At 39.3% G+C, this 22,710-nt stretch overlaps 1 protein-coding gene across 1 annotated transcript; it reads left to right on the forward strand.

The window, feature by feature from the left end:
* The first annotated feature begins 205 nt into the window (after positions 1-205).
* Positions 206-21,021, forward strand: LOC138321447 (uro-adherence factor A-like). Its single transcript, XM_069265149.1, has 14 exons — positions 206-398; positions 1,054-1,922; positions 2,568-2,703; positions 3,483-3,613; positions 4,684-4,857; positions 5,389-5,542; positions 5,920-9,446; positions 13,899-14,017; positions 15,013-15,115; positions 16,742-16,908; positions 17,435-17,589; positions 18,153-18,241; positions 18,927-19,040; positions 19,698-21,021. The coding sequence occupies exons 2-14, from the start codon at positions 1,079-1,081 to the stop codon at positions 19,874-19,876; spliced, it is 5,892 nt and encodes a 1,963-aa protein (XP_069121250.1). The 5' UTR covers positions 206-398; positions 1,054-1,078; the 3' UTR covers positions 19,877-21,021.
* Positions 21,022-22,710: the final 1,689 nt, after the last annotated feature.

Here is a 22,710-nt window from a genome sequence, read left to right on the forward strand (position 1 = left end):
AAAGACATTAACATATGGGAATTACATATATTTTTTATAACATATAAATATTTAAATACCAATTTAACATTACACAATTAGAAGGTCTAATATAAATCAGTTATTTAAAATAATTATTAGAATCCGGAAATGTACTTATGTTATAGTCTCCATTAAGCAGACGCTTGGTTTTGATTGCGTTCCGAATCAAGTGTCTCAATGACCAAGACTTCTTCTGCTCAATATTAGTGGTGTGCAGTCCATTTCCTGTTATGGTTTGTAATGAGTGCGGTGCATTGACCAGCTGATAACTGTGATTAATTATTGGTTCTGTACGTTACGCGGCGGATATAAAAAAATGTGGAACATTAATAAATACACTAGAAAAGGATTGCCAACAGTGATGTTTTGAAACACAGGTATTGGGATTTATGGTATCCGACTATCGACCATATTATATTCAAAGTGTTGTAATATGCATCGCTCGTAGCGATGCAATCCTCTTCGTAGAATCGGCTACTACGTATACCTCTCCGCTATTTAGCTTAAATTGAAACCTTCCATATATGCTTTTTTTCTTCGACGACATTTCAGTGCTAAAAAATATTGGAAAATAAAAATAATTTGCAGCTGGCCAAGTCAGCCTGTTTTATTTACCATGTTCTGCAGTGAAGTAACACTCTTTACGCACTGTATATAACCCCTTCCTCCACGCCACTGAGCCGATCACCTCACCTAAAATCGTCAATATTGACGGATGGTGATAAACCAAAGAAGAAGAAGAAGTAACACTCTTTACGTTTTCAATTCTTTCTATCCAATTCCTTTCTATCAGTTTATCCCAATGAATCAGCAAGACAGTCCTGCTACAATCCATTGCTATCGGCTAATGTTGGAAAATAAGAACAGAACTAAAATAATTGATTATATGTGTAAGTCACCATATTCAAACAATACTGGCTGATATGCATTGCAGATCATGCATTTTCATTTTTTTCTCTATCGATAAATTATATATTTTAGTGATATAACAACATGTAACATTTTGTATTTTGTATTAATTTATCTTTACAGGAGTCAGGTGAATGACAAAGGCAAAATGAATAAAAGAAAAAGAATTAAATCAGGAATTAAACCTGGGACGACAGGTGTTTCAACAAACAACGAGATCGAGGGTATAATGCCAAATAACAGTTGGTTGCTGACTCTATCACTAGAAATCCTTTGCCATATTTTAGATTACCTCCCCTTGAAGGATGTGATGAAAATGGATCACAAATCCAAAAAGCTACATGAAGCAGTGTCACTTCATTTGAGAGTTAGAAAGAAAATTGACTTCACCGAGAATGAGGTTTTTGGTTGGATGTCTGACAAGATAACAGATAAAACGTTCACCAATTTTTTGATTCGCTGTCGAGATGTAGAGTATATTAATGGCTTGCATGTACCATACATAGCCAAACGCCGGACAAGAGGGTTGGATTCACTGAGCGTTCCAGGAGTCACAGAAGCTTTGGCCTTATGTAGTAATCTCAAAGGAATTGAAATCTCTGACATTTATCTCCTTGAGGCTGTGTTGGCTTATCTACCAGAGGTGGAAATTCTTGGAACTTTCAAAAATAGAATTGGAAATTTTCCATTTGATGATGCAAATAAACTGAGATTATCAGAAAACCCACGAATTACATCCCTGCACCTGGTCGGGGTGTGTATTCCAGACTTACCTCCCCTTATGTTTTTGAAGCATTTGCAGCTGCGTTGGGTACACTTGTCAGGCCAGCATCCGTTTATGGACTTTGCTGCACCTCAGCTGCAGACCTTCGTCATGGCACATTGTGGGGGACCAGCAAACTCTAACCCACTCAAATATGTACGGCTGATTGCTTCTCTTGCCACCTCACAGAACCTCAAAAGACTGGAACTTATCCGAGTGCCAATTCTAGGTTTGTTAAGAAGAGTTATGAATCATGGATATTGGTATTTCAGCCGCATTGTCTAATAGCTATCTTTGTGGCTGTGTGGTTGAGTGTCGTCCTCTGTATCTTAATTAAGCAACATTGAGCATGGCCTGCTCTTGGATAGGTGACATGCTTTGTTTGTTTGGGCTATGACCTTACTACATTACAGTTGGTGCATGTGGCAGTGATTGTATTTGAATGCACACCTACTAGCTAAAGACTCAAATGTCCATATCCATAAATTGTCATAAAATGATTATCTTACTTTAAATGCAATTTCATTCTAATAATATAATCTGTTGTGATACAAAATAACAAAAATAAAAATTTTCTTTGGTTTTGACATTTTCTCAAAAAGTTGGCCAATTAATATTTGATGCAAAATCATGTACATCTGAAATAAGACTGATAATAAGCAAAATGCTATTTTGATTAGATCAGCAGTTCTTCTGAATTGAAGTACTACATTTGTATTATATTTGTTATGAAGGAATGTCATTGTAATCACTAAACTTGTGTATACATGTATTTTGTCTTTTCTGTCACTTATTCCATGTAGCCAGAACATTATGCATGTACATTTAAAATCTGCCATACTAAATATTTTATGATACTTCTGTTCTCTATCAGGTGGACTTATCCAACATGTTGTAGAAGATAGCTGGAGGATCGAAGGCTTCAAAAAGATCAACCACTTGAAGTTTGGAGCTTGTAAATTCATTCTGGAGATGGACGTTGGTTACATGGTCATCACAGCTGCTCCAAAGTAATATAAAAATATGTTCCATAAAGTACACAATGCATTTGTACTAACTGTAAACCAAGGTATTTTTGTGTGTGATTTAAAATCCATTGCAAATATTAATTTCCGAACCCAGGCATTGTTGAACCAAAATCGCAATGTAAAAGATATATGGAAATGCAAAAATAAGTCTTCACAAAAATAAGTTAGTCTTCAGTAAATGAAAACGCTGTCTGTTATTGATGTAAATATGGGGACTGACATGTGTACCAGCGACTGCCCCTTGACCTTATTCCCTTTTTGCTAGTCAAAAAGATAAGAAAATAAGCTTGAATAAATGCCTTTCTTATAGACGTTTTCATCTACTGAGACAATCATGCACTGTCATATATAGATTATTACATCAAAACTACATGTGACGTCATAATAGTGTTATTGCACATACATGTGTCTTGCAATATTTATGACATGGCCGTATGATATGGCTGGACAGCCAATTATGTGATAATATGGCACAAATTATCAACCATTCTTGCCAATGCATATGTTAATTGAATTTTATGAAATGTAGTACAGCAACTTGTGTTAGAAAGATATTTGAACTTTGAAAAATTGATGTTTGATTTAATTTTTCCTTTCTGTTACAAAGATATGGACTATCTTTCTTTTATTTCTCTGATACCAAGTCCAACTATAGGATATAGATTTGAATGAAAACAACAACATTCAAGGTATTTGCAACAAAGACACATTTTTCTGTGCGAGTTAGAAATGTAACTAAAATATATAATCTGTACTTTCAGTATTGAGGAGTTGTGTCTTCAGCCTTCACTAACCAAGGACAGTCTGTTCATATCTTTGCGTCTTGCTGACGTTTCCTTCAAATTCCTTCAAGCATTGCAGTTAGGATTTGTTGATGCATTTCCAGAACCAGGTAATTCTAGATAATCTGTCATTGTTATTAGAATCCTCAACCATGAAATACTTGTTGGCTTATAAGGAATCCTGGCATAAAAAAACACTAGCTAAACTGCTTCAAAACGAACATAAAAGAACTTCTAAATCAACAACCCCATTGCCATTGCCTGCAAATACTGTCATATCTGAAAAAAATCTTTACATGAAATGTTAATAATCAAATTGTATAAAATCAAAATTGATAGTTGATTGAAGACAATCTAAAGTTGTACGGATCTTAATTTCTGTTTGCTTTGCTGAATTTATGCATTATAGCCTTTAGTTTCCATGATAGAAATAATGATATGATGGATTGAAATTTATTTACTGTACAATACAGAATTTTCAAAATGTTCTTAAATGTTGTTTCTTCAGGACAGTTTATTTTTATGATAATTATGGGTTATCTCCCTTCCATTAATCTGTAGTCTTTGAGAGAGCATTATTAAGATATGGTTTTCACTGTTCTTCGACCATTCACTGATTTGTCAAAGATTTTAACTGTGCAGGATTCATGCTTACCTTTTAAATGGGAGTACAGACAATACAATTACATGATGTCATGAAAAACAGACTGGATAACTGTGGGGTAAATTGTCGATTACGTCATTAACTTTGATGGGTAATCGACGGACTCATAATCATGTCCTGATGAAAATACTTTTTTCTAGAGCTCATTTCCAGTTTTATCACTGTTTCTTTAATAACTTAAAGCAATTTCTTAAATCAAAATTCTCTTCTAGAATTTTCCTATAAATAATTTAAAGTTATGGAATTTCCTTCAGGTGAGGAACATTGATGAAACTGGGGCCTGATCCCCTCATGCTTTTGACACTATTTTCTCAGATCATTTCATGTTCAAAACAAAATGTTCACATTTAAAAGAGGAAGTTACTGAGAAAAAAAATACAGTATAATTTCCATTAATTTCCTTAGAAACAAAATTTCCCTTTATCCTATACAGAATATGTAAAAATCTTGCCAAATTGTGTGTATTTTATTTCCCATATAAAATTATTGTGAAATTGAATATTTTTGTAATTCTAGGGCAGTGGACAAATGAAGATTTAGCAGGGGAACATTTATCGGACGTGACAGAACACCCTGCCATGGTGACCGATGTTGGTATGAAGTCGGTTGGGCAATGTTTTCTTAAACTCAAACGTTTACAGATCTTCAACTGCCCACATATACACAATTCTACAAACTGGCTGATAACGGGTAAGTTAACTTGTTGTACATGTAGTAAAACAGTTAATTTATTGTACATAGAGTTAGGAAAGAGAGCAATAGAAATTTTAAGGTATTGGTAATAGAATTTTTATCTTATTTGGATGCTTTAGTATCAAAGTATTTGATAATGTGCAAAAGAATATTTTTTGTAAAAGGAAAATTTGGTTTTTTAAATCTTCAGTAAAATGAATTACTGGGTAACATTTCTTATCAGAAATATTCACATGGAAGATTTACCCTCAAAATAGGTAAATAAGTAAAAAATCACTAATCCATTATAAATCGTTTCATAAATGTCTGGTCAGTACAATTTTGCTTCTTCTACACCAGATATTGATATTTTGATCCTGGAGTAGGTAGAAATATCTATCATTGGCCTTTCAACAAACACACACTCGTTAGTTTTAGGAATCATATGAATCGTAGGAGAAAATTGGTTTCACTGATCCTTCTTTTCAGGAAATTATTTTGAAAATGATTAGACTTAAAGAATTTCAATTTACCTATGTTGTTTTACAGGGACAGAAGTATGGTCACATTTGAAAGAACTGTATCTGCGACGTTGCCATGCTGTACGACTTGCCGACTTCTGTCTGTTCATTGAACAGCTTCCTAATCTGGAACTCTTACATTTGGAACATATGTTTCGTGAACCACCTAAGGGTTGTTCAAGGTAATCTAGCCTAGCTTATGTACTAAGATTTAATAAAGAATAGATTCCATGTGATGATTAGAATTCCATTTTGCAAATTCAACTAAAATTTTATTTTAAGGCTTTCCTAGAAAATTTGTTACTTGCAATACATTTCAAGTGAAAAGTTCAAGGACATTTTAATTGAAATAGAACTTTTTTCGATGGAATAAATAAAACTGATTTTCAAGCAGAAACATATGCTGAAGTTTAAATAATAAATAATCTTTGAAGTTACCTAAATATAACTAATTAATGTTCTTTAAGAATTAATAGTTGCAGAAACGTTTATTTAAGAATGATTTATTCATTTTTGATAGTGTTGGACTGTTAAAGAATAATTTATTCATTTTTGACAGGGTTGGACTGAGTGCTGGCACAGGTCTTGGAATGTCATCTGCTCTTGTTGGAAATCACCATGGATCTAATGTTTCTAACATCGTCGATGCTAGTGATGATTCTGATAACGAAAATGACAACAATAATAACGAACTGGTTCCTGAGGACGACCAAGAAGATGTGGAAAATTTGCCAACAAATCGAGAAAATGCAATAAGATTACCCAACGAACCGAACAGTGATTTGGTTGTGGAAGATAATAATGTAACCAATCCAGAAATATCACAGAACAATCAAACATTAGATAAAACAGATTCATGTGAAGGAATTGAGACAGAAGGGAGCGCATCTTGTACTGCTGAACCAGGATCAGCTGTGGTGGCTCAAGTGCTACCAATCCAGAGTACAACAAGTAATGCATCTACTGAAAGTGCACCACATGAGGCCACAGACAGTCAGACAACTGAACAATCAGCTTCATCCCAGTTACTGTTGAGAGGCAGTAATGAAGTCAGTTTGCCATTTTCATCAGATTTACTATCACATGATTTTGCATCATCCAATCAAAGACAGAGTGGAGTGTCACATGACAAAGCATCATCCAATCAGGAATCAACTGGAATCTCACATGACATTGCATCATCCAATCAAATACTGAGTGGAGTGTCACATGACTTTGCATTACCCAATCAGAGATCAGACATAAGTGAAATATCACATGATAAGATATTCATTCAGGGTGAAAAAGACACATGTCTACAAGATCAGAAATTCTGCGGTGTTTCAGAGGAATCAAAGACAATGCTATCAGTATGTGAGAGTTCTTACTCTAAAAACAAAATTGACGAGGCTATGAGTAAAATGAAAGCAGAGCACGAGATAGAATTGGAGGCAGAACGACTGGAGGTGATTGATGAGGACGATCCATTTCTTCTGCACGGTGAAGACATGGCCGATGACACCTGGTCAGATGAGGAACAGAATTCAGATAGTCAGGAATCTGGTGTGAATAAACCAGACAGAAAATCTAGAAACATTTCTGATAAACCTACTCATGATGTTTATAGCTCCCAGGGTTCAGTTGTACAGGGTAAGAAACACAGAGATAGAACAGATCCACAAATGGACTCACAAAATGTTGCTACTCCCAACAATAGAGTTGTTAATATGGAATCTCATCAAGAAGAGCAAAAACGTTCATCAAGTAATATTGGAAAGCAAAAAGACTCCAGCATTTCCAAAAGTGTAGAAAAGATGGATATTTCAGAAAATTTGACGTCAGCAAATAATGAAATTGTGTCTGAATGTTCTGTTGAGGTTAAACAAGAAACTGAAGCTATGAATACAGTAGAGACTTCTTCTGTGAGAATTGGTACATCTAGTCATCATTCTGTTAGTGGTGTGTCTTCTACAGAGGATAACAAAATGGGAAACTCGGACGGTAAAAGTGGTGTCCTTACAAACCAAAGTGGTGTTAAATGCTGCAAAAGTCAAGCGGACAATGTTACCAGCTGTACAGAAATTCAAGAGCAATGCTGTGGCAGATGGAGTCGGGAAGAACAAAATGAAAGTGAAGTAAAGAATCAAGGACAAGGTCATTGTAAGAGTGATAGTCAGGTACAAATTCAAGTAGAAAACAAGGGTCAAGGTCAACATCAGTGTGATGTGAAAGGTCAAGGACAAAAAGAGACATTTTGTGGTGTAGCAACAAGTTCTAGGGAAGTGACCACTAGTGGTGCAGTGGTAACAGACAAAAAAGACCATAAGCAATTAACAATAGACAGTGAATCAATGCATTCTAGTCTTGAAAATAAAATGAGGCATTGTAGCAATAGTGACAAGGATGAGAGTTGTCAAGGGAAAAAAGAAGAAAAAGATGATGAACATGATGATGAAGAAGAAGAAGAGGAAGAATATGAGGATTATTCTGATGAAGATGAACTTGACGAAGAGACAGTTCTGATAGTTAGAAGAGAAGAACCAAGAGGTTACAAGGTCACAAGTGAAAAGGTCAACAGGTCAGAGAAAGTCATACAGGAGAATAATATAACATTATCGGGTGAAATAAGTGTGCGGTCCGAGTCAGGGGAGATAACTATTGACCCCACACAAGGACAGATGTCGGGTATAGTGTCAAATGTGGTAATTATGTTAGGAATGACCATGAGTAGGCCTAAAGCCACCGGGACGAGACAGCTGGGACGTGATATTGTAGTCACGATCTCGGGTCGCAGTACCTACGTAGGATCTGGAGAAATTGATGTGTCCATTGTCAATGGTAAAAAGATAATAGCTATATTACAGACGAAGCTTCCTAGAGGTCCATGTGAGACACTCAGTGACGTGCTACGTAACTGTGGCTTACCTTCTATCCTTCACATCATTACCGAAGGGGATATTCGTAAAATTAGCTTGGAGCAAAGACAAGCTAGTAACTTAGGGGAGACTTCAGCACAGGTGCTGGCATCTACAGTGAAAAGTGGTGAAAATTTAGCTCATGAAGAAAGCATTGAACATTTAGAGGTGAAGGGTGAGAGTGTATCTAAAGAGGAGAATGAAGAAAGCATGGAATTTGGAGATAAAAAGAATGAAGGTCATAAGGAGAGATCAAATACGCAGGATAAATTGATGGAGGAAAATGAAGAGAAAATGACAAATGAAAATAAAATATGTTCACAAGTAAAGCATCAAACTAAAAAGACAGTGGATATCGCAGAAGTTTCAGGGAGACACATTGATGTAAATATGTCAAATAATGCTAGATCTGACAAAGTAGCATTAGATAAGTCAAGTTCAATAAAATCTGATTCAGGCACTGATAACATTGAATGTACCAATATTCAGGATGATCAGACAGTTGATTCTAAAAGTAAAAGCTCAGGCCAGGTTCAAACTTGCCACCAAGATATGGAAATATGCAAGAGCACAGAGTCAGAGCAGGCCTCAAATCTTGATATGGTTATAAGAAAGAGCCCAGGCCAGGATCAAACTGCAAATCAGGATGTTGGTACGAGTAAGGATCCACAGTTGGATCAGGCCCCAAATCAGGTTATGATAGCAACCAAGAGCTCTTTACAAGAACAGGCATCTAACAAGAATATTGTTAAAAGTGAGAGTAGAGAAAAAGATTTGGAGTCAAGCAAGGATTTAGTAAGGAGTACGAGTCCTGAGAAGGAGCAGGCCCCGGACCAGGATATGATACGATGTGACTGCCCCGTCAGAGGAATACTACATACATGCTCTGGTATGGTGGTTCTACTCTCGCCCTGCTGCCAGATGTATGGTAATATGAGGATCAGAGATTCTCAGGTCAGTCCTCCTATCCCTCCAAGTGCTATGGGAGCATTCTGGTCATGTACTGTTGATGATCCAGGGCCCTCTACCGTCGCCGACCCTAAACTAGCCATAACCAAGGTAGATAACTCCATACAGCGTGGACAGGATAACGACAAAGCATGCCAGACTCGGGCTACAGCCTCTCAGAGTGATCCTTCAAACCAGGTCATCAGCTGCCTGTCCATGGGGGGTCCATCCACCCACAACTCAGGTAAGTGTTATAGAGGCAAGGAGTTGGATGGGAGGGGGTCCATCCACTCACAACTCAGGTGTGTGCTATAGAGGCCAGGAGTGGGGGGATGGCCGTCCACCCACAACTCAGGTGAGTACTATAGAGGCTAGGAGTGGGGGGTCCATCCACCCACAACTCAGGTGTGTGCTATAGAGGCCAGGAGTGGGGGGATCCATCTACCCACAACTCAGGTGAGTATTATAGAGGCAAGGAGTGGGGGGTCCATCCACCCACAACTCAGGTAAGTGTTATAGAGGCAAGGAGTGGGATGGGAGGGGGTCCATCCACTCACAACTCAGGTGAGTACTATAGAGGCTAGGAGTAGGGGGATGTCCAACCACCCACATCTCAGGTGTGTGCTATAGAGGCCAAGAGTAGGGGGTCCATCCACAAACAACTCAGATGAGTACTATAGAGGCCAGGAGTAGGGGGGTCCATCTACCCACAACTCAGGTGAGTGCTATAGAGGCCAGGAGTGGGGGGTCCATCCATCCACAACTCAGGTGAGTACTATAGAGGCCAGGAGTGGGGGGTCCATCCACCCACAACTCAGGTGAGTGCTATAGAGGCCAGGAGTGGGGGGTCCATCTACCCACAACTCAGGTGTTTGCTATAGAGGCCAGGAGTGGGGGTCCATCCACCCACAACTCAGGTGAGTACTATAGAGGCCAGGAGTGGGGGGTCCATCTACCCACAACTCAGGTGAGTGCTATAGAGGCAAGGAGGGGGGGTCCATCCAACTACATCTCAGGTGTGTGCTATAGAGGCCAAGAGTGGGGGGTCCATCCACAAACAACTCAGATGAGTACTATAGAGGCCAGGAGTGGGGGGTCCATCTACCCACAGCTCAGGTGAGTGCTATAGAGGCCAGGAGTGGGGGTCCATCCATCCACAACTCAGTTGAGTACTATAGAGGCCAGGAGTGGGGGGTCCATCTACCCATAACTCAGGTGAGTGCTATAGAGGCAAGGAGTGGGGGTCCATCCATCCACCAACAACTCATATGAGTACTATAGAGGCAGGAGTGGGGGGGTCCATCTACCCACAACTCAGGTGAGTGCTATAGAGGCCAGGAGTGGGGGGTCCATCCACCAACAACTCAGGTGAGTACTATAGAGGCCAGGAGTGGGGGGTCCATCCACCCACAACTCAGGTGTGTGCTATAGAGGCCAGGAGTGGGGGGTCCATCCACCCACAACTCAGGTAAGTGTTATAGAGGCAAGGAGTGGGATGGGAGGGGGTCCATCTACCCACAACTCAGGTGAGTGCTATAGAGGCTAGGAGTGGGGGGTGTCCATCCACCCACAACTCAGGTGAGTACTATAGAGGCAAGGAGTGGGGGGTCCATCTACCCATAACTCAGGTGAGTATTATAGAGGCAAGGAGGGGGGTCCATCTACCCACAACTCAGGTGAGTACTATAGAGGCCAGGAGTGGGGGGTCCATCCACCCACAACTCAGGTGAGTACTATAGAGGCCAGGAGTGGGGGGGTCCATCTACCCACAACTCAGGTGAGTGCTATAGAGGCCAGGAGTGGGGGGGGTCCATCCACCCACAACTCAGGTGAGTGCTATAGAGGCCAGGAGTGGGGGGTCCATCCACCCACAACTCAGGTGAGTACTATAGAGGCAAGGAGATGGGGGGGGTCCATCCACTCACAACTCAGGTGAGTACTATAGAGGCCAGGAGTGGGGGGTCCATCCATCCACAACTCAGGTGAGTGCTATAGAGGCAAGGAGGGGGGGGTCCATCTACCCACAACTCAGGTGAGTGCTATAGAGGCAAGGAGTGGGGGTCCATCCACCCACAACTCAGGTGGTGCTATAGAGGCAAGGAGGGGGTCCATCCACCCACAACTCAGGTGAGTACTATAGAGGCAAGGAGGGGGGGTCCATCTACCACAACTCAGGTGAGTGCTTATAGAGGCCAAGGAGGGGGGTCCATCTACCCACAACTCAGGTGAGTGCTATAGAGGCCAGGAGGGGGGGTCCATCTACCCACTAATCTCAGGTGAGTGCTATAGAGGCCAGGAGTGGGGGGTCCATCCACCACAAACTCAGATGAGTACTATAGAGGCCAGGAGTGGGGGGTCCATCTACCCACAACTCAGGTGAGTGCTATAGAGGCCAGGAGGGGGGGTCCATCTACCCACAACTCAGGTGAGTGGCTATAGGGGGGGCCATAGTGGTCTAGTAGAGGGGAGTGGGGGTCCATCTACCACAACTCAGGTGAGTGCTATAGAGGCCAGGAGTGGGGGGTCCATCCATCCACAACTCAGGTGAGTACTATAGAGGCCAGGAGTGGGGGGGTCCATCTACCCACAACTCAGAGTGGGGGGTCATCACCAAACTCAGGTGAGTGCTATAGAGGCAGGAGTGGGGGGTCCATCCACCCACAACTCAGGTGAGTGCTATAGAGGCAAGGAGATGGGGGGGTCCATCTACCCACAACTCAGGTGAGTGCTATAGAGGCCAAGAGTGGGGGTCCATCCACAAACAACTCAGATGAGTACTATAGAGGCCAGGAGTGGGGGGTCCATCTACCCACAACTCAGGTGAGTGCTATAGAGGCAAGGAGTGGGGGGTCCATCCACCCACAACTCAGGTGAGTACTATAGAGGCCAGGAGTGGGGGGGGGGTCCATCTACCCACAACTCAGGTGAGTGCTATAGAGGCAAGGAGTGGGGGGTCCATCCACCAACAACTCAGGTGAGTACTATAGAGGCCAGGAGTGGGGGGTCCATCCACCCACAACTCAGGTGAGTGCTATAGAGGCCAGGAGTGGGGGGTCCATCCATCCACAACTCAGGTGAGTACTATAGAGGCCAGGAGTGGGGGGTCCATCTACCCACAACTCAGGTGAGTGCTATAGAGGCAAGGAGTGGGGGGTCCATCTACCCACAACTCAGGTGAGTGCTATAGAGGCCAGGAGTGGGGGGTCCATCCATCCACAACTCAGGTGTGTGCTATAGAGGCCAGGAGTGGGGGGTCCATCCACCCACAACTCAGGTGAGTACTATAGAGGCCAGGAGTGGGGGGTCCATCTACCCACAACTCAGGTGAGTGCTATAGAGGCAAGGAGTGGGGGGTCCATCCACCAACAACTCAGGTGAGTACTATAGAGGCCAGGAGTGGGGGGTCCATCTACCCACAACTCAGGTGAGTGCTATAGAGGCCAGGAGTGGGGGGTCCATCCACCCACAACTCAGGTGAGTACTATAGAGGCCAGGAGTGGGGGGTCCATCTACCCACAACTCAGGTGAGTGCTATAGAGGCAAGGAGGGGGGGGGTCCATCCACCCACAACTCAGGTGAGTACTATAGAGGCCAGGAGTGGGGGGTCCATCCACCCACAACTCAGGTGAGTGCTATAGAGGCCAGGAGTGGGGGGTCCATCTACCCACAACTCAGGTGAGTGCTATAGAGGCAGGAGTGGGGGGTCCATCCATCCAACAACTCAGGTGAGTACTATAGAGGCCAGGAGTGGGGGGGTCCATCCATCCACAACTCAGGTGAGCGCTATAGAGGCCAGGAGTGGGGGGGGTCCATCCACCACAACTCAGGTGAGTGCTATAGAGGCCAGTAGTGGGGGGTCCATCCACCCACAACTCAGGTGAGTGCTATAGAGGCCAGGAGTGGGGGGGGGAGTCCATCCACCACACAACTCAGGTGAGTGCTATAGAGGACCAGGAGGGGGGGGGTCCATCCACCCCAACTCAAGCGCTATCGGGAATGGGGGGGGGGGGGAGTCACCTATAGGTGAGTGCTATAGAGACAGGAGGGGGTCCATCCACCCACAACTCAGGTGAGCGCTATATAGAGGCAGGAGTGGGAGGGGGGGGCATCCACCCACAACACAGGTGAGTGCTATAGAGGCCAGGAGTGGGGGGGTCCATCCACCCACAACTCAGGTGAGCGCTATAGAGGCGAGGAGGGGGGGGGTCCATCCACCCACAACACAGGTGAGTGCTATAGAGCTCTGAGACAGGGGGTGGGGTCTAACAACACATGTAGAGGCCAAGAGGTGGGGAGTGGAGGGGGTCCAACCTCCATCAACTTGGTTTTTTATTGTTCTTTAGTAACAAAAGTTGCTTCCTACACTATTACCATCATTGAAAACTTTGAGTTTCTTATGTTACTTCAGAATAAAAGTATTTAAATTCACTAATTGTATCATGAAAAAAATCCATAGCACTATGCCCTATATGGAATGAATTACTGATTGTGCAGAGAACAAAAGCAAAACAAATTGTTTCATAATATCTTTGTGTTAGTTAGACATATACATTATTAAACATCAATTATTATTTTGATATCATTATAAAAATATATGTTTTATGAACATTTTGAATAGATAGTTCAACAGAAAAATTGTTTAACCAAACAATAAATACTTTGTGATAAAATCCATTTACCATGATGGCTGTTTTAGTTGGAGTTGCCACCATCAGTAACTCCAGACCTCCGACACACAACTATGTGAATGGTAAGAGGATGATTGACCAAGCTACCTGTACTAGGGACCCTGTCATAGAAGACGACCACAAACAGGTACAGTAAAACCTGTCATAACAACCATCTCTATATAAAGACCACCTGCTTAATATGACCACTTCCATGTGATACGAAACAACCAATATCAACACAATATGACCTGTGTATAAAGACCACTTGGCTGTAAAGACTCATTTTTGTTTGTCCATGTAGTGGTCTTCATAGACAGTTTGACTGTATTTTGATGACACTATAAAATCCTGCCATTTAACAGTAATTAAAGTGTTAAATATCACTATGAAGAATGATATCTCGTTCTTCTAACCAGAAGCTATGCCAAGACACCTTAACGTCACCTTGAGGAAGAGACTTTCGTTGTGCAAGAATCTCTATCACAAGAGAACACAACATCCTATATGTATACTACAGAGTTATCTGCTCTTGCGGGTTGGTAATGATTGTGACGTCATGTGTTTGTGAGTGTAACGTCATATGTTTAAGAGAAAAAGACGTGAATTGTGCTCACAAAAATAATGACGTAACAATCGATACCTACCCGCAAGGCAGCTATTTCTGTAATATGCAAAGACGGAATACTGTATTCTACAAAAATGTCCATCACCATCATCATCAATCATATATTTTTACCATTTTTATCAATTTTTCTAGGTTAGTTTTCTGAATCTGCCACTTATGTGCCAGGTTTAGAACCTAGCAACTGTCATATAGGCCTACAAGCCTGTTTTTGACTCAATAAGTGCCCAAATGGCGGTTAAAAAATTGAAAAAAGAGGGGGAGCTTAATATGACCAAATTTGGGTTAATCTTTCACAACATTATTGTACAGGGTAAACCAATGATTTACAAAAGAAATAAAATAGAGAACCAAACACAATTGCAGTCTGCATTTATGTAATGTAAGTGAAATTGAGGCCTCAAAAAGGGGGAGGGGTGGGGTGCTTATAGGGTCGGGGAATTTATTGGGTTAAATATGGTAAAAACATCAACATGTATTCGACAATGAGAAGTTATTTTGATTCCATTTGGTTACAGGTACTGGAAGTAAAGTCCAAGAGCTTACTGTGTCTCTCACTGAACATGGTTGGAATAACAGATCTTGTGTTTACGGACTGTCCCAATCTTACTCGCATCACAGGTATCACAGTTTTACAAGTTTACACTAATCCTTTGAATTAATTTTTCAGTTAAATCAAAGCAAAATTAGAGCCCTAATTTCTGTAACCCTGGTCCAATACTAGCCGCAATATATCGCTCGACCACCACCATCATCATAAATCATATATTTTCATCATTTTTATCAATTTTTCTAGGGTAGTTTTCTGAATCTGCCACTTATGTGCCAGGTTTAGAACCTAGCAACTGTCATATAGGCCTACAAGCCTGTTTTTGACTCAATAAGTGCCCAAATGGCGGTTAAAAAATTGAAAAAAGAGGGGGAGCTTAATATGACCAAATTTGGGTTAATCTTTCACAATATTATTGTACAGGGTAAACCAATGATTTACAAAAGAAATAAAATAGAGAACCAAACACAATTGCAGTCTGCATTTATGTAATGTAAGTGAAATTGAGGCCTCAAAAAGGGGGAGGGGTGGGGTGCTTATAGGGTCGGGGAATTTATTGGGTTAAATATGGTAAATTTCGAACTCGCTATCCAGAAATTGAGTGCAAGTGGTAATGCGTCTGAACAAAATAACCACTTGGTCACTGCAGCACTCAATTATGAATTATTAATTCTAATGTAACCAAAAAGAATTAAACTGTCCATGTGAATAAAACATCAACATGTATTCGATAATGAGAAGTTATTTTGATTCCATTTGGTTACAGGTACTGGAAGTAAAGTCCAAGAGCTTACTGTGTCTCTCATTGAAACATGGTTGGAATAACAGATCTTGTGTTTACGGACTGTCCCAATCTTACTCGGATCACAGGTATCACAGTTTTTATAAGTTTACAATAATCCTTTGAATTAATTTTTCATTCTGTAAAGGAAAGCAAAATTAGGAGCCCTATTCTGGAGGTGTGTAAAACCTGGTCAATACTAGCAGCAATATACCGCTCATGCAGCTAGAGAGAACTTCTCTTTAGCTCGAACGGTTGAGCGTCAGACTAGTAATCCAGAGGTCCCGAGTTCGATCCCTGGCAGAGGTAGGTATTAAATTTATTGTAAATCCTGCACCCAGTTACATTCCTATTTTAAAATCTTTGATGTTAATTTTCTGTTTTGAATTAATTCTTTGTTGAACTGTACAATAGAATTTGATAGGTGTAAAATTTTGCTCCGATTACTGTAAATATAGAGTTAACTCACAATAATGCGGATGTTGATGGTCCAGAAAGCTCACAATCCGGACTGAGATATCGGGAAACAAATTTGTATTATTGATGAAATAAATGGAATTAGGCAGTCTGAAAAATTATTCACAGTTTGAATGGATTGGGGATGGGGATGTCGCAACTGTCTACTGTATACCCGGTATATTTTAGCAGTAAGGGTAATCAAATGTAGCACTTTCAGCACCTGAGACTAAGATATGATGTACTGAATTATCAATGTTTATGCTGTTAATGTAGAAATATAATTGTGACCATGATTTGATCACTGTAATAATTTTTTAAAAATAAAAGAATTGCAGTAATGCTCTAAAAAAAATTTACTCTGCATATAAACATATTTGCAGTACTTTATGACCATTTATCTTATGTGATGTGAGTAATTCTTGTAAGGTTTGGTTTTACTCTCTATTTGTTTATACAGGTTGTGCTTGTAGAGTGTTGAAGAAAGTGAAAACCGTATCGATTCCCAAGCTCCAGAAGATTTCCTTTGCCCAGTGTCGGAAACTTGATGAAGATTCTCTGATAGACGAGATCACTTCTTTATCCACTGTCAAAAATCGTTTAGTTTACCTCCGCCCTCTACATCAAGTGAGTCAGCTCTCATATTAACTGTATGGGAAATTTTGATTCATTTAATGATACAGTATAGCGAGTTATTTTCATACCCCCGGGGGTATACTGGAATTTGGTTGTCCATATGTCTGTCTGTAGACACAACTTTGTCTTGCGAACTCCTCCTAAACTACCTGACAGATTTTGATTAAATTTGGTACACAGAACACTGACATAAAGGGGAGTTGAGTAAACTATATAGGGTTATGTTATGTCCCCTATTTATGGAGTTATAAGTAAATCTGTGCAGCACATGTGTCATATGGAGTTTGTGTACACTTTAGTTTGTTTACAAAATTAATGATCAAATATTTGTCACTCTTTGTATAATTAGGTACATAACACATAAAATTTATTGTCTGGCTTGCTAACCAGAATCATTGCCTTTAGTTTGACAGCACATACCTGGAGAAATACATTTCTGATATAAATTATTGTCTTTCATTTTACAGAGCATACCTGAAAAATTAATTACATATCTAATCTAAATAAATATTTCTAGTTTGACAGAGCCTACATGGAGAAACATCTATTTGGAGGACAGGATGTAGACTATGGGCTGTGTGTGGTGTACGACTACAACCCCTCACCCCAAGACTCCATGTACAACAGGACGAGAGTGGCTTCCTGGCCGAACCTCTTCATCGGTATAAACCTGTAAGTATAAACCACAGGTATTCCAGTGTTATCTCCTCAACCATATCATCCGATACTGTAAACTAACTTCATTTTGTGTCTAATTTACTTAAATTAGCAATTTTCACCTTCCCAGTATATTCGCGAATGTTTGTCTCCACTAATTAATATCTACATCAGTTATATTAATAGGAATTTCCATTCAATTTTAAAGCCGTGAATGTTAATACCCGCAAAGTTATGTTGGAATGGCAATCGCAAAAATTAGTAGCCACAAAAAGTTGGATTAAAGTAGCTGACTATTTTTGCTTGGGAAGATACTTTAATAGTGGTTTCATGGGACATCGATATGATCATGAAAATTTGATCCACCAATAATGAGAAATCAATGAAATATAATATATATATATCCTTGTAGCCAAATTGTAAAATTCAACTTCTAAAATTTGATTTGAAAATAACTGGCTTTACGGAATATTGTGACACATATTATTCGGGATACCAAACCACTACAGTAGATTTGGTAGAAAATCAGCATCATTTATAATAGAATGATGACAATATATTAATTCCATCTATTTTAGAGAACTACTGCAGTCCTATAACTTCAGGCGATTGGACGGAGTGGTGTCTACTAGGACCCCTTTGGACCGCATTGTATACAGCATGGCTGGTATGTTTCCCTTCTGTAGGATTTGTACTTAAATATATACAGGCAAAATATCTTTACCTGAAATTGTCTTCAAGAATCTTTACCAGGATTTGACTATAGTAAACTTTTGTACGAAATATATAGATCAATTGTTTAACCTGAAGTTCATAGCTATTCTGCTTGTTTCAAGTCCATAGTCCCGTCACATTTCAAATTATGGACAATGGGGGTATTAATATCTTACAAATACAGTACTAGTTTATAAAAATGTTTTATTGAATGTTTAGTGACAAAGAACAAATTAACACAATGTCAGAATACAATATTCACAACACAATATTCCTCAGAAAGTTCTAAAGGGATCTTTTTCAAATTTCATTAGCAGATTCCCATTTGGTAGTTGAAGTTTGAAAAGCAGAGAAAATATCCCTGTCATATGTCAGACATTGATCATTCTTTAGTGGGAGCCAAGATCCCTCTGGGATCTCTTGTTTGAATTACCATTCCATATCTCAACCATAAATAACCTTTTTAAAAGTATCCAGGAAGACCCCTTTTAATTCAATTTGACATACATAGATCACTTGGCTATAAAGACCCATGTTTTCAATGCATATGTCCTTCTATTGGTCTTTATTGCAGAGAGTAACTGTAATGAGTTGTAATGATTCTGTACCAGTAATTAAATGGTGTTCTAATTTTCCAGGAGAAAATGAGAATGGATCTAAATGGGAGTTGATTACAGACATACCCTGGCTTCGACCCCTGTCTGAATGTCCTGATCTGTCCGAGAGTAAACTCTCAACACAAGACAAGAAAGGTAAGATAATACTAATTTTACTGCGGGATAAGAGTCCTCATGAGTTGATAATATTGGTGTATTTTGTTGATTCCTGCAGGATAAGAGTCCTCATGAGTTGATAATATTGGTGTATTTTTTGATTCCTGCAGGATAAGAGTCCTCATGAGTTGATAATATTGGTGTATTTTGTTGATTCCTGATAAGAGTCCTCATGAGTTGATAATATTGGTGATTTTGTTGATTCTTGCAGGATAAGAGTCCTCATGAGTTGATAATATTGGTGTATTTTGTTGATTCCAATTGATATACGTTTATGGATTTATCTTTATACTGGTTTTGCTATATAAGAGTATCTCAATGATATTAAAGATATTTCATGTTTGTAGTCCCTCTTTTACTGGCTTACCCAAACTATGGCAAAGGATAATTACTTATAACTGAAGTCATTCCTATAGCTATGCAAGTGATATTAGATTTATTTTTTTTACCCCAGTCATAAATGTAGGGGAATGCTTCAGGCATAAAATGGGAGGGGTAGTGAAGTGTTACCTTTGTCTGTCCCTTCCTGTCACATACTGTCATATGCCATCCTATCACATCCCGAATATCTGTAAGAACATTTTATTTTTTTCTAGTTTTGATACCATTTTAAGATTGATTTCTGTTTGTCCACAGCTGGTGTGTACTGTCCCGCGGCTAAGGGACATTTTAGTGTGACTGACTGCCTGGTGGATCTACAAAACGACATCGCTGAGAAACAGGCGACAGGCATCGGTCTGATGGCTTACTCCATCATTGTTTACATCAATATGTGTGACATATCAGGGGTTCCAGTTCATGACCCCTACTTATAATACCTCATCACTTTTATAACACTTCACAACAATATTAATAATACCAGGCTCCAGGATAATGAAACAATCTTAGATTTAAGTTTTGATTTAGCCAATCATATATGACATAACTTTTTGTAACATCAGCTTTGATTGGCTAAGTCTAAAATTAAAACAGTTTTGGACTTAAGTTTTTTTCATGATCCTGTGGCCAGGTCTTCTCCTGTGCATATTACACTGATGTCAAGTGACCTGTGTTGGTAACCTCTGTTCCAGTATGGAACTTATTAGTTGTGCCTCTTTCACATCAAACATTAAAGTATGGGAGAGTAGTCTGTTGCATTCAAGGTTTCAACTTTATTTCTAGAACTTAAGATTGGATCAATGTATGATCTGTAACATCATGCATATGTTTGTTTTTTTTTTGCAAGTTATGCGTATGTAAGCAGTACATTAATTTAAATCCTGACCATAACACCTTTTTATTTTCAGTTCTTATATCTAGTCCTAGTTTATATTGTTACTTCAAATTCTGTCTGTTAAGTTTGTCAATACATAAGGTTTCTTTCCAATAATACAATGTTCATAAAAGTTTCTGTTTCGTAGCTATTGATTTCCAGCAAATAGGTGTTAGTGTTTCTGTCTTTATAATGTCATTTTATGATTGTTTTGTGCAATACATTGAAGATGTGTATGTTGTATGACTGAACACATACTAGGTAAATGAAACCCGCTTCACACTGGATAACCGCGCTCCGACCTAAACATTTCATAAATCATGGAAAGTCGCAACGAAGACAAATTTGCAAATTGTACACGATCTTCCTATGATCATTTAGGTTGTAGAAATCCTAGTAGAGCCTTCATCCGGTGTGAAAGGTGACCTATAGAAGTACTTATAGCTCCAAAACCATGAAAGAATTTGAGACTTTATTCATTGCTTAATTAATAGCCAATTAACAATGAGGTAACCTATATCATATATAATCTGATTTGTTATTTTGGCTGCCGTAAATCTAAACAAAAAAAAGTTTTAAGCTATTTCATGGTCTTGGGCATTTGTTTGTTATGAAACCATAACATTAATTATCTGTGATATGATATTTTGTCATGGAAAGCATTGATAATGCAATTAAAATCAATGAAATAATTGTATTTTCAAAATACTTCACATGTTTTTTGTTTGTTATATTTCAATTACGACTACCAATCTGAAGTCCAAGGTTCATTTGCTTCCTCCATAACACTGCAGGTAGGGCGTTAAAATTGTATCTACCGCTCCATTTGTAAAAGTTATATACTATAAAAGGCAGAAAAATTTAGGATCTGATCTTTTCTTCCTTTGCAAACATCTCCCTTGACACTGCGTCACTTTTGGGCTGTTGAGTGCTCTCCCTTGTGAGGAAGGCTCTGGGTTCTTTCCCCTAGCTGAGACACACAATAGTCTATAAAATGGAAGTTTCTGCTCCTGTGTAGTGGTCAGCATTAAGGGAGTGGGACGACTGGTTCGCTTGTAAACTTGATTGGTGTCGTACCTGTGTATGGTATAGTCCATTTACAGACCGTCTGAATAACATCATTGCTGACTCGCCTCCATCTTAGATTTTGATGATGAAAGTTTGTTACAACTGTTTCTACAAAAGTACTGAAGTGATATCAAACTTTTTTCAGAGGTGGCGTTGCAAAATCTACCTACGCTCCGATTGTTTTCAATTTTGCAGTGTCATAGGTAAAGGTATATACCTACTTTATATGTGCATTTAATCTATTTTGCCTTATTTAAAAAAAAGTGTGAATGGCTTTAAAAATGCTTATTCGCCGACAGAGCATAAATCTAATTAATGTAAAAATAACATAAAATAATTTATTCTGTCTTTGGTGTATGTGCAATCATTACTTCATTCCATATAGGATATAGAGCCACGGATTTTTTTTGAGATGTAATTAATTTTGTTTATATTTTTAACTTGGATGTAAAATTAGAAGCTCAAACTTTTCAATGGCGGTAATGGTGTAAATTGAGTAACTTTTGTAACTGAAGAAAAACTCCTAAATCGTCTGCTGCTGTTTTTGATAGTGAAAAATACCATTTGTTAGCGGTGGAGCATCTTTTAATGATTGTTTTTATAACAATACTGTGGGTATATGTCAAGGGGACCCCTTGTGGCAACCTTTCAAACATTATTTTTCTATTTTTTTTTCTATTGAAAGATACCATTTGTAATTATTATGGCAACTGGGTATATTTACAAGACAGAGTTTATATTGCTACATGCACTCGCTAATTTAAATCACCCCAAAACGGTTTTCCCTATATTTATTTTGAAACTAGTTTACACATAGACAGAGAATGTCAGGAGAGAATTTTTAATGCAGGGTAATATTGTGAACGCCACATTTGATCACAGGGATCTGAGAATTAGCTACAGATATTTGTTATTTTGGCTGCCGTAAATCTAAACAAAAAAAAGTTTTAAGCTATTTCATGGTCTTGGGCATTTGTTTGTTATGAAACCATAACATTAATTATCTGTGATATGATATTTTGTCATGGAAAGCATTGATAATGCAATTAAAATCAATGAAATAATTGTATTTTCAAAATACTTCACATGTTTTTTGTTTGTTATATTTCAATTGGACTACCAATCTGAAGAGGTTCATTTGCTTCCTCCATAACACTGCAGGTAGGGCGTTAAAATTGTATCTACCGCTCCATTTGTAAAAGTTATATACTATAAAAGGCGGAAAAATTTAGGATCTGATCTTTTCTTCCTTTGCAAACATCTCCCTTGACACTGCGTCACTTTTGGGCTGTTGAGTGCTCTCCCTTGTGAGGAAGGCTCTGGGTTCTT

This window comes from Argopecten irradians, chromosome 4, assembly GCF_041381155.1.
Source record: "Argopecten irradians isolate NY chromosome 4, Ai_NY, whole genome shotgun sequence".
Classification (NCBI taxonomy): Eukaryota; Metazoa; Mollusca; class Bivalvia; order Pectinida; family Pectinidae; genus Argopecten; species Argopecten irradians.